This window comes from Lepidothrix coronata, unplaced genomic scaffold (assembly GCF_001604755.1).
Source record: "Lepidothrix coronata isolate B3197 unplaced genomic scaffold, Lepidothrix_coronata-1.0 Scaffold31, whole genome shotgun sequence".
Classification (NCBI taxonomy): domain Eukaryota; kingdom Metazoa; phylum Chordata; class Aves; order Passeriformes; family Pipridae; genus Lepidothrix; species Lepidothrix coronata.
The window spans coordinates 7989520-8001813 of record NW_016690211.1 but is presented as its reverse complement, the minus strand read 5'-3'; the positions used below and the strand labels follow the sequence as shown (position 1 = coordinate 8001813).

Sequence of the window (12294 nt, the reverse complement as noted above, 5' to 3'; positions counted from 1 at the left end):
GGGGGGATGTTCCTGAGCACCCTCATACCCTTTTATGGACTGAGCATCCTCATACCCTTTTATGGAATTCCCCGCTCTGAGGGAAAGACTGAGCATCCTCATACCCTTTTATGGAATTCCCCGCTCTGAGGGAAGGACTAAGCATCCTTTTATGGAATTCCCCGCTCTGAGGGAAGGACTGAGCATTCCTGCCTGAACTGGAGAATATATAAACCTGGAGTTTTGGAACCTTTTTACCACTTCGTGGGATCCAGAGGAAGACTGCAGCTCATCGCTCTCAACCGGACTGAGACCACCACCCTCAACTGGACTGCAATCACCACTTCTGACCAGACTGCAGCAGCTCTCCCACCAGCAGGTTTTTCCCCTCTCCCTTTACTTTGGACTCAGTGGGAGGGGGGCCAAGGAACACCACTTTGTTCATGCCCCAGGGTGCTGGGTTATACATTTGGGTTTTGTGGGTTAAAACCAATTGCTTGTCTGTATAATTGTACTTATTGTATTGTTTTATTAAATTGTTATTTTGACTTATAATCTCTCTTTTGAGTTGAGTTCATTTCCCCTGCTGGTTAACTTTTAAACCAGCACAGTTATAAAGAAGGCCAATGAAACAAATAGTCCTACTGAACAGGCTGAGCAGCAGATGATCCTGAGACTTCTGGTGAAATGCCTCTTTCCTCATTTCCTGATACCAATACCATCATAAACATAAAACCATGGGGGTGAGAAAATACATATGCTAAAGTGGTTGTATAACACAAAATCTCTGCTCCAAGAGTGGGATTCTAGAAGGATTTGTGACAGGAAATCCTGTTTTACAGGTGTAAATAAACACTAACAGTACATTTACAAATTATTATACTGTAGTTACTACAGACACCAATTAGTTTTATAGATGACAGAACCAAAATAATTTGTCCTTGAAGGGAAGAATGTGTATTTGAGAAAAATAGATTAGGTCTTGATTACCAAGCCTTTTCACCTTTCCCATCCACTACTGGATGCTCTTTCTGGACAATCCGTGAGTACATACCGCATGGCTCTCAGTGCAGTTTTGTATGCCAATTCAGCATCATGAGGTAGGAGAGAGGTGAAGAGATACTTGGCAAATGTGTGCATTGGAACGCTCTCTCGATGGATGACTTCACCTAAACCACTATATGGTCCACCTGCAGAAAAGAGGAACAGAATGTCAGTCTTTACATACCGCAAAAACCCAACTTCTGGACCTTTAAAAGCATTCTCTACACCTTCGGTTAGAACTGGTATCCAAAAAGAGAGTTTGCTTTAAAAAGCTAAAGTTATATTGCTATTTTCAGTGAAATATATAAATTCAATGTATGCTAAATACCATGGTTATATATGGTTATTTATGGTTATATACCATAAATACCTTTGAGAAAACAAGACAGACTACAAATTGTATAGTATTAGGCACACTACTAGTGCTCGTACGAATGACAGAATGGTTACAGTGCACCACAAAGCTAATTCAGCAGCCTGTCGTATGCATAAGTAGAGAGTCATAATCCCAGCTTTGCCTCCTCACAGCTACATTGTGCGCTTCAATCCCTATGCACCCCATTAATGTGTGACTGCTTTATCACAAATTCACCAAGAAAAAAAAAGACTGATTACAGTAGAAACATATCTTTAATTCAAGTTACGTGACCAATCACCATAGCAGCATCTGATCCCTCAAATATCTCACTTGACATCAAGCATTTAAATAACTGTTTGGTCTGGACTTGGTCAAGTTGTGACTCAAGTCCTGTATCCTGCCCTTGGATCTCAACAACCCCAGGCAGTGCTACAGGCGTGGGGAAGAGTAACTGGAAAGCTGCCCAGTGGAAAAGGATCTGGAGATGCTGGTCAACAGTAGCTGAACATGAGCCAGCAGTGTGCCCAGGTGGCCAAGAAGGCCAGTGGCATTCTGACTTGGCTTAGCAATAGTGTGGCCAGCAGGACCAGGGCAGTGATTGTCCTCCTGTACTGGCTACTGGTGAGGATGCACCTCAAGTCCTGTGTCCAGTTCTGGGCCCCTCACTACAAGAAAGATATTGAGGTGCTGGTGAAGGGCCTGGAGCACAAGTCCTGTGAGGAGCAGCTGAGGGAGCTATTTAGCCTGGAGAAAAGGAGGCTTAGGGGAGACCTTATCGGTCTCTACAACTACCTGACAGGAAGTTTCACCAGCCAGGTGGAGGTTGGGCTCTTCTCCGAAGTAACAAGGGCTGGGGAGATTTAGATTGGATATTAGGAAAAACTTCTTAACTGAAAGGGTAATCAGGCATTGGAACAGGCTGTCTGGGGAAGTGGTGGAACCACCATCCCAGAATGTATTCAATAGAAGCGTGGACGTGTCACCTGGAGACATGGTTTAATGGTGACCACTGTAGTGCTGTGTTAATGGCAGGACTCGATTATCTTATAAGTCTTTTCCAACCTGAACAATTCTGTGATTCAGAGAATGCTAGATCAGATTGTCCATCAAAGTCCACTTCGGTTCTGTTTGTCCATTGTAGTCAGATGATCTTAAAAATTCTATTTTTTGTGGGAAAACTACCCCCATTGTTGAGGCAATGGCTTTTTCTCACTCAGCGAGTATAGATTTCAACTTCACAACAGCAGTATCAGGGTTGACAACACCACCACAGTTAAATGAAACTATTTATTTGCAAAGTTCTAAATGTTCATAGCACATTTGAATCCCATTTCTATATTTTTCCTGCAAACTTAAGACTGTTATTTCTATTAACAGGAAAACTGTGTCAAACAGTTTTTTATTTTAGTGACAAGAGATTTGGGCATTAAATGTTGCAAGATACAAACTAAGAATCTTATATCAAGTATTAGTGGACTATTATTGCACAGATAGCATCCAGCAGTCCTAGAAGTTACTACAACTTCTACTAGAGACTCCAACCCACCACGCTTGGATGCATGGATGGATGGATGGCCAGCTCTGTGAATTTACTTTTTCACTGTGGAGTCACATGTGGCATTTAAACTGCTTCCAGCAGCAGTTCAAACTAACATGCCCTTACTCTACACTGAAGCAGATGAGGAGAAACAGCCAAGCTTTTTCAGCAATGTTTTTTGACTGATGCTTTAGCAAAACTTGCAAGAATAAAAAATCACTAGGCATGAAAAAATTCTGAGCTCCACAGGTGGGCATTTCTGAAGGCCAGGGCTGATTACAAAGGGAATGTCAATGAAGATTTAGTAGGTGACAGTGTGTCTCATAATCATTTAAAATGAAGCTGAAAGCCATTCAAAACAAGTTGGCATTGCTTGAATGAAAGGAGCCGTCTCATGTATGTTTGCCAGTTGGTGGTGCGGTCAGAAACTCAGTTAGGACACAAAGAATACAAGACAAAGGATTCATATGAAAATATATTCTGCCATTAACTTAGCAGTCAAGCAAAAAGTTAGAACGGTTCTTGCAAAATAGTCTAATGTTCTGCTTTCCCACGCACTCAAGTGGTAGCTACATACAGCATGCACTAATTTGCATTAACAGCACAGAAATCAGCTTAATATTGGATTAAGTTTTCCTTACTGTATTTGTAGGACTTCTACTAAAAACCCACAATTGATATAATTAGCCTCTTAAATCACTGCACAGCTTTTCCTCCGTTTGGGCTGTCAGTTTCTGCCTAACATGGAGTCAACCAAACTAGTGCAGAAAAGCCAGATTTCTCATCACACACTAATGCAAGACCACTGTTGCACACTACTCACAATAGCCAAATATTAGCAGATTTCCTGCTATGATCACTTCTTTACTTCTCTAAGTAAATATTAGAAGAATTCCAGTGATCAAAGCTGTAAACTGATTCAATTATCACAGAATATGTCAGAGAAATTCTGTCTTTTCCTCCTAAAGCATCCTTACCAGTAAATAGATGCAGCAAATTGATTCTATAATACATAGGAATCCTGCATGGTAGTTAATAGCTTGATCTAGACAGCAGCAGTTCTTGTCCAAAGGCCACACTGTGACAGAAACTCTCCCTGTGGTGTAGCTTTTCTACCATTTCCAATGGCACAAGTCTTTAACAATCTGGGCAAAAATAGTGACTTACAGCTGAGAACCCTAAGCAACATACTGCACTTCTTCCACAAAAGGGGAAGTTTTAAAAGAGTAACAACTTACAAAAAGAAAGCAAACCTGAGTACTTTGTAACAATTTCACAACTTACCTAGAGCAGTACCACACTTCCCTCCACCCCTTGAGCAGGCACTCAAAAACCTGGACCATGCCTTTGGCTACCTGGTTCCTTTAAAGCTTTTTCTTCCATTTAAAAAAACAAAAACCAGAAAGACAACCTCAGAACCCATGAAACTACTATCTGAATGTGAGGCTTAAGTGCTACATATTAAGACTTTTTGAAAGTTAAGGCAAAAGTATGCACTTCTATGTACATATTTTATTGCAACGCCAGCGAATTCCCAAACACGAATTGTCTTGGTCACGGCTTAGTCACAAGACCAGGTCTTAAGCCTCAGTATTTTAACGCATATTTCAATTCTCATATATGATACAAACTTCAAAGGCAAGTAATTTTTCTTAACTGCCACAAAAAAAAAGTTACATTTCTCTCTCAGCAATTCTAAGTGAAATTTCTGAACTCTTCACTTGGGAACAGAGGTAAAAATCTTCATACATTTATAAAGCTGCCAGTCCTGTCCCTTGTTCAGGATACAAGGAATACCTAGAATTTTGCTACCTGGGAACTGTTAATAACTGATGCCTGCATTCTATAATAGTGAGTCTGGATTGTATAATCGGGTTTTAAGATTATGACACACAATAAATGTAAAGAAGGAAGTATAATCAAAATTAAAACAAAAGGTTTAAAGGTCAATATATGCCTTATCTCTACAGTCATGCAACATCTAAAGTATGTCTGATTTTCATAAGAGTTCTGAAAATATATTTTCCTGGAGTTCTAAGTAAAAAAACCACCTGAGACATGTAAGGCAGTTTACACAGGAACACTATTTCTGTGTGCTTGTATAAGGGGAGGCAGTTTAAAGGAGCAGTTAGCATCTATATTCAGCTACCTTCTAATAGGAAGACTGCTTGTTTTCGAAAAATCTTCACCAGAGTATCATCCAATTCAATTTCCTGTAGCTTAGAAATGAGCTGCTCCTCATTTCGACAAACCTTCTCTTGTGCATACAAGCCATCAGGCATTATTCGTTGCTGTCCCAGCCCTATCAATGCTACTTCCACGGCCAGCATTAAATAAGATTCCCCTTCTTCTAAGAACTTGTGAGCAGGCAGGTGCTGGTACTCCAGAGATTTGCATTGCCCCATGTTCTCTGTAAGGGGTGACATAGAAAGAAAAACATATCAGCAAACCATTCTAACCCACGATCTGCCTATAATGCTACATATACAAATGCTTCCTCTGGTAGTATTAATTTTTTAAAATTATTTAAATTACTAGCACAGTCTCAAAATCCAATCTAAAATATGTCATCTGATTCCATGTGGCAGAAATACACAAAGAAAAAGGAAAGAAAAAGGTTTTAAATAACCCACTCAAGTAAAAATAAAAGTTTTTATTTTTAAACTGCACAATTTAGAGAAAGGCAGTTCCTCTAGCTTTGTGTTAATGAGGCCAAAATTGGAAGATCCACTTCAATTTCTTTCCCCACCCACTTCAGTATTTCCTTAAAGCTTTGATGTGTAAGAGGAAGGGAAAGGTGCTTATACGCCTGTATAGATTTCAGTTGAAGCTATTAGAATTGTGCAAATACAACAGGCCTGGGAACTCCACATCTTTTAAGTATCCTCTGTTTGCTAGCACTCCTTTCAGGCTTTTAATTTGTTACAGTAGTGTTTCTGATAAAAATGCATACTATTAACATTAGAAGCCCTACTTTTAGTATCAATTACAAGCAAATTCCACACAGGCCAAGCCATAAATTGCTTTAAAGAGTGCTACCAATTCATTTGGCACTTCACAGACAGCATATGACAAAACTCTATTCCAGCCTGTAGCACTTTACAATCTAATTTGGAAACATAAAGTTATAATTGTCAGATGTAAGGAGGTGGGCAACTGCAGCAAATGGAAAGGCTGAATGCATTTGGAAGATTGGATATGTGTGTGCAGAAGTTACTTTTCAACACAAAATGTTTTTATTTCATGGGGTTGCTTTGGTTTTTTTATAATTGCAGAGAATCTGATTTCCATTTTTTTTAATTTAAAGTTCTTCCAGAATCAGTGGATAGGAGATTAGAAATTTATTGAAGAAAATCTAATTGAATAAAAGCAGTTTTGAGGCAAAGCCTCAAGAAGATTGTTGATATATATATAAAGGAGTTGCAGGTAAAGGGATGAATCCAGTTTCTGTCCACACAAGTGGTGTTAAGAAGCTACCCCAAAGGTGGAAAGAGACTGAGAATAAGGAATTAATCAGTTAAACGCCTGGGAAGCAAATACTGAACTCAAAATGGGTGCACACATCCTATTCCTATCCTAAATCATGTATGGATATAGCAACACTACTTTCCAACTCCTGTCATTTATAGACTATGTTTGTGATCAATTTTAAGTGTTTTGTCATTGTTTTGAAGCATTATGTACACTACAGCTAAGAAGTCCAATAACATCCAGGGCTGTTGCCAGCAGGCTGCGGGAATGAATCCTGCCCATCTTCTCAGCACTAGTGACTGAGCCCACATCTGGAGTGCTGTGTCCAGTTGTGGGCTCCCCAGTAGATGGGCATTCTGGAGTAGATTCAGTGTGGGAACACAAAGGTAACTAAAGGACTGCAGCCCTCTCATACAATGAGAGTGAGACAGGTGGGATTATTTAGCCTGGAAAAGAGAAGGCTCAGGAGGATCTTACCAAACTGTATAAATATCTGATGGGAGAATGTAAAGAAGACAGTGCCAGACTCTTCTCAGTGGTATCCTGTGACAGGACAAGAGGCAATAGGCACAAACTGAAATACAGGAAATTCCATCTGAGCACAAGAAAACACTTTTTTACTATGAGGGTAGTTGAACGCTGCAGGAGGTTGCCCAGGAAAGTTGAACAGTCTTCACTCTTGAAGCTATTCAAAACCCAACCGAACACAGACCTGGGCAATGTGCTCTCTAGGTAACCCTGCTACGAGCAGACCAAGTGGACTAGATGATGTCCAGAGCTGCCTTCCAACCTCAGCAACTCTGTGACCCTGTGATTTCCTGCAATTTCTCAGAAAGAGGACAGAGCAATGTATGTGGAGAGGACTGGTGCTATAAAGTCTTATTTGGTTTTATTTCAAGTGTGAAATACAGAATTGCCTTCAAGAATGAGTAATCGGTAATTTTTAAGTGCTTTCTTAGTTTACTTCAAACATTTTCTCTCCCTCGTGTTTTCCTAAGGAATGCAAATGTGAGTTCTTATTCTATAAAAACAGTGGCTTTGAAGCTGATTCAAAAAGGCAAAACAGAAAAACACCTCTGGTAAACGAAGACACATAGAAGACTGCTCCCTTTGCTTGGCCTTACCCGTGAAGTCTGAGAATCCATGGAAGCCCTCATCATCCACCCTAGAGGCTTCCATCAGGCTACTGAAAAGGGTGCCAATGGGGTCCAAAGGGTGTCCCACCCAACCTTCAAGATTCGTTACTGAGGTTACTCCTCTGTGGAGAAGTTCTGTGACAGAAAACATGCAGGGAGGAGGAAAGGAAAGAGAGCTTACATTAGCCTCTCAGAACAGTTATACAAGTAAAACTGCTTGAAATGCTCTCAGTACAGAATTCAAAGTATTTCCACTAGCTTCTGCATAGAAAGTAGTATCTTTCAGCATGAATTCACTGCCTCACTGCCCTTTGTGAATGTGTAAAAGATGAAATAAAAAAAAAAAAGAGAAAGAATAGAAGCCAAACTTTTTGAGCACTAGCAAAGTGTATTATGGGTTAAAAATTTCGACTGCAATGTCTCTTGAAATCTCTTCCTTGATACCAGTAACTCTTCTTAAAATGAAGAAATACAACTAAGATTTTTTTTTAGTAGAATATTCACAACTATTTCCTCACTCAAAATGATACAGTTCCACTTTTACATTTTAAGATAATCTGATAGAACTGAAAAAAAGAAAATATTCTAAAATATGACCCAATTTCATAAATTATGAGCTTACCCTAGATCTATTTATTTATATTTATTTTTATATATATATATGTATATAAAAAGTTCATTAAACTCAGGATGACAGCTACTTTAAAAAAAACAAAATCAAATGTTTAAATGAGGTACACAAGAAAAAAACCTGCCCTTTGATTGGATAAGGTGTATTTCTGGTCATTTTAAAATTTCAGTCCACAAATACCTTTACAGATAGTTTGTTCTGTAGCCCTCACCCATCATTTGCTTAAAACATGAAAAAATTGTTATGTGCAGTGAATTGGAGGAAGCGTGATTGTGGTAACAAATATTAGAGATTCTCCAAATCTTTTTTTCATTAAGAGCCCTATGGTAACAGCTTCCCTTTAACTCCCAACTTTCTTCCTCCTAGACACACAGACACAACGGAACTATGAGAGGTCAGAAGCATCACGAGTGACTGTTTAAAAACTGTATACGAGTCTTTATGGATGCTCAGCTTCTCTGCCTGTCACACTTGTACCTGCCTCCACTCTATCTTGTTCATGAAATGTCATATTTCTGAGTAACCATATGTTGCTATCACAGAGCTTTTAAGTCCTGTTCCTGCCTATTAAATGTGTGGGGCTACAAAGTGAATCACAGACATACTTGTCAGGAAGGTAGGTTTTTTTTTAAAGAATCCATTGGTACGCACTATGAAAAACAAATGAGTAAATCACTGTCTTACTTACAAATAGCACATACAAAAGATGACAGGCAGAAGCAAGTAGTATTACCAAAAAGGATTAATCAGAGTGACTTCTTACTGACTCACCTATGTTTTATTTATTCTATTGTGCCTACTTACGACCTTCGCTTGTGTTATGTCAACCAAAGACTTCAATCCTCTATTCAGAGACATTTAACTTTAAATCACAAAAGTGCTTCCATGGATGTCAGATCAGTCACATGAATAAAAGCTAAGAAGAGGGATGTGGAGTTTGTTGAACTGAACCCTAAAACTGGGCTGTTGCTGTAGACTTCACCTGGTTATAGAGAAGACCAGCACATTTTGCAGTATAAAAAGAGCAACTTTTAAAAATTCTACTTGAGTGTAAAAAAAGCACTGAGTGACAACACAGAAACAACAAACTTCTTTGTTTTGGGGTAGGACAGTTCACATTTCATGTGCTCCATTTTTTATTTATAATAGCCTTATATTAGCTGATAGCTAGAGAAACTGCTCACAGGGAAAGGAAATTAACACAAGTATTGAATGTGTACATGCTGCATTAGCAACTGGGAATGAAGAGGAGCAGTATTACAACCAGCACACAACCTGCAACAGACCCATCACACCTGCCAGCAGTATGAACACAGACACATAGACACCTCTCTTCTTACCAAAAACAGTGCTCAAAGAAAACCTTCTTCCTTGAGTACCATGGGAAAAAATATGGAGACACATAGGAACTGCAGCTAAATTTTTTTCAGCTAGGTGCATATCTTGTCTTCTAAATACCTATTTCTGGGAAAACATCTGAACACACACTCAAAAATTTACACGTATGACTTCACACTGGTATTTTTACCTACAATGCATGAGAATATACATATTTAAGAGTAGAAAAGAAAAGGTAAAATAAAATTGGAATAAAGGGATTATTGTAGCAGCTGAGAAAGGAATTCTAATTTTTCTCACGCATTCTTCCACCACAAAGCCATCCCCTTCTTCACTGCCACTTCAAACTAAAAAAGTTCAGTGCAGGATTATTTTGGGTTGCAAGCATCACATGACAGAAACTGTATCTGAAGGAGAACATTCCTTCAAAAAATCCAAGGGTAGCTGATCAGAGAAACACTACAAAATCTTTTATAAAAAACAGCATTTCAAAACCAAAACCAATGACCGACCAGCCAAAAAAACACCAATCCCCTCTATTCAGAAACACTGAAATTGTAAGCATTAGAAGATTCTCTTGGAACACACTGCCAAATTTGATGAATTTCTGTAGTGCAGATTTTGCCTCATTGTTACCCTCAATGTCCACTTCAGGCTTACACCTCAAATTTTATGTCAGAGAGAGAAAAATTAAACACCTGACACACCAAATGCAAAGTTCTGTTCAAAAGCCTGTAAATTACACAGCGTGACTATTTTCACTTTGTAACCAAAACCCCTGATTGGGATAAAGGCCCCATCATACCAGATATATTGCAGAAGGCTGAACAGAGCCCTGCACAGCTCACAACACAGCTTACAGAAAATCTGACATCCAGAATGTGACATTACCACTATCTGAACCAAAGAGTTAAAAGTCACCTCATTCACTTCAGTTTCAAAACCAGTTTCCTCATGTGAAGTTCCTGTCTGGTGTTACTGCCCACTTGCATGCCCTTTGCCCTTCTCTTCCCCACATTTACCTTTCTTCTGAGCCCGGAACATTTCCAGCTGTTTCTGTTGCTGCCTTCTCAGTGTATTAACAATAGCTATTGCTAGCCTCAGTGCTTCTCGTGGATATCCATGAGATCGTAGTGCATCCACCCTCGCACAGGCTGTAGGAACATGTTCTAAAGCAGAGAAAATAATTGAGGAACATCAATGCTTCCATATTTGCAGTGGCCTGTTTTGCTAGGTTACTCAAAAGGGCTTTTTTTTGTTTATTTTTTTCCTGTTTTGTTTTGTTTTTAAAACTATGCAAGAGAGACTTAAAGGACTACTTCTAAGCCAGCATTTCAAGGGAGCCTCTGTTCTTTTTGCCAGGCTCTTCATCCATCTCCCCATCACCTCCCCCCCACAAAATAATGCCATAGAAAATGAACAAAGCAGCAAGTCATGGAAACGTCTTTCCGGTTTAGCTACTTACCATGCCAGAGGGGCCACCCCTGAGAGTCAAAGAGCAAGTTTTCAGTGTCGTCATGGTAACAGTAGTTGGTGTATAGGTCACTGCTGATAATGTGCTGTAAGTGCAGATCCTGCCAGTGCAGATCACACGCCTCAATGGCTCGAGTAAACACTGTCCGATGTGGTCTGTTGGATGAATCTGTCATTTTCACAAGTTCAGAAAGCTGCATCAGCTTTTATTCATTCATACGTGAATCATTCATTCACAGCATTCTTGTCTCCTGCCTATTCACCAAACCCCAGCTGATGGCAGCCTGTCTTGCCCCCCTCTCCACCAGATGACATTTCACATCCTATTGATACCCACAGCTCAGACGATGTGTGTGCCATTCACTTACATTCAGAGAGAGATCTAGAAACCAGCACAGCTGATGATAAACAGGACTTTGCAGAGAGAACCAACAGAGGTGAAGGACATTCAACAGCATGTACAAACTCCCCTAAAAACAAACTAGATATACAGCACTCAAGCATCACCAGTTTTTCTCCTCAGACCCAGAGCTGTCAGGATGAGGGATGAATAAACCGTAAAAAAGATCTGTAGTTTTTCTCTTTGAGAAGTGACATTAACTTTGAGCACTTGTATAACTTTGCCATGAACATACACAAACACCGTTAATACAGTGAGGTAGTGAAGCTATAGGACTGACATAGTGCTTACTGGACATCTTCCTATGGCAAAATTTCTCTACTAACAAGGCACTATGTCTTTGAACATTGAGAAGCTATGTGAGAATTACCACTAGCCTGCCCACATTAGTCTGAACATCATGAGGAAGCAAAAGACCTCTGTAAGCAGCCACTTGCTGAATGAACTTTTATGTCCCTGGCTGGCTGTGAGATTTAATAATGAACCAAGCTTCTTCCTTCAGAGGTAATCTTCCAAGTAAAAGAAACAAGGAAAAAACCAACTAAGTGCAAATCTGCCATCAATACTGAGGGTTTTGAGGATTATGAGGGGTTTTTCCTGAGTAAATACCCTGCACTTTGTCTAGTTATTAGCAAAATAGCCATCTTTGCTTGAAGAGGATTGTACAAAGCTTCTGTCAGACTTGATAATCACATTTTAGATTAGAAAGCATGATATTGAGTAAGAAAAGACATGTCCTCCAAGATGGAAGCACTGCTTCCACATCCTCCATGCACCTGGCAATGCAGATAACAGATACAGAGTACATCCCATGGACAGCTGCTTTAATTTCTCACATACAAGATTAATGTAGTTTCAACAGATCTCTCTTTAAATAGCTATTAAGGCTTTGTAACAGCAAATAAAACAAAAACCCCAACACCAGAA

General features: G+C 39.5%; 1 protein-coding gene across 2 annotated transcripts in view; it reads right to left on the bottom strand.

The window, feature by feature from the left end:
- Positions 1–568: 568 nt before the first annotated feature.
- The window catches only part of LOC108495506 (zinc finger SWIM domain-containing protein 6-like), a 99628-nt gene continuing 87902 nt past the window's right edge, over positions 569–12294 (bottom strand). Inside the window, exons 6-11 of one of the 2 annotated variants that reach the window (XM_017811267.1) lie at positions 10960–11136; positions 10517–10663; positions 7514–7660; positions 5068–5328; positions 4203–4294; positions 1059–1169 (exon numbers count right to left, since the gene is read on the bottom strand). In XM_017811267.1, coding sequence (XP_017666756.1) covers positions 4245–4294; positions 5068–5328; positions 7514–7660; positions 10517–10663; positions 10960–11136 — 782 coding nt within the window. In that variant the 3' untranslated portion in view covers positions 1059–1169; positions 4203–4244. Of the gene's footprint in view, positions 1170–4202; positions 4295–5067; positions 5329–7513; positions 7661–10516; positions 10664–10959; positions 11137–12294 lie in introns of both variants that reach the window. The other variant, XM_017811265.1, reaches the window with a different exon arrangement.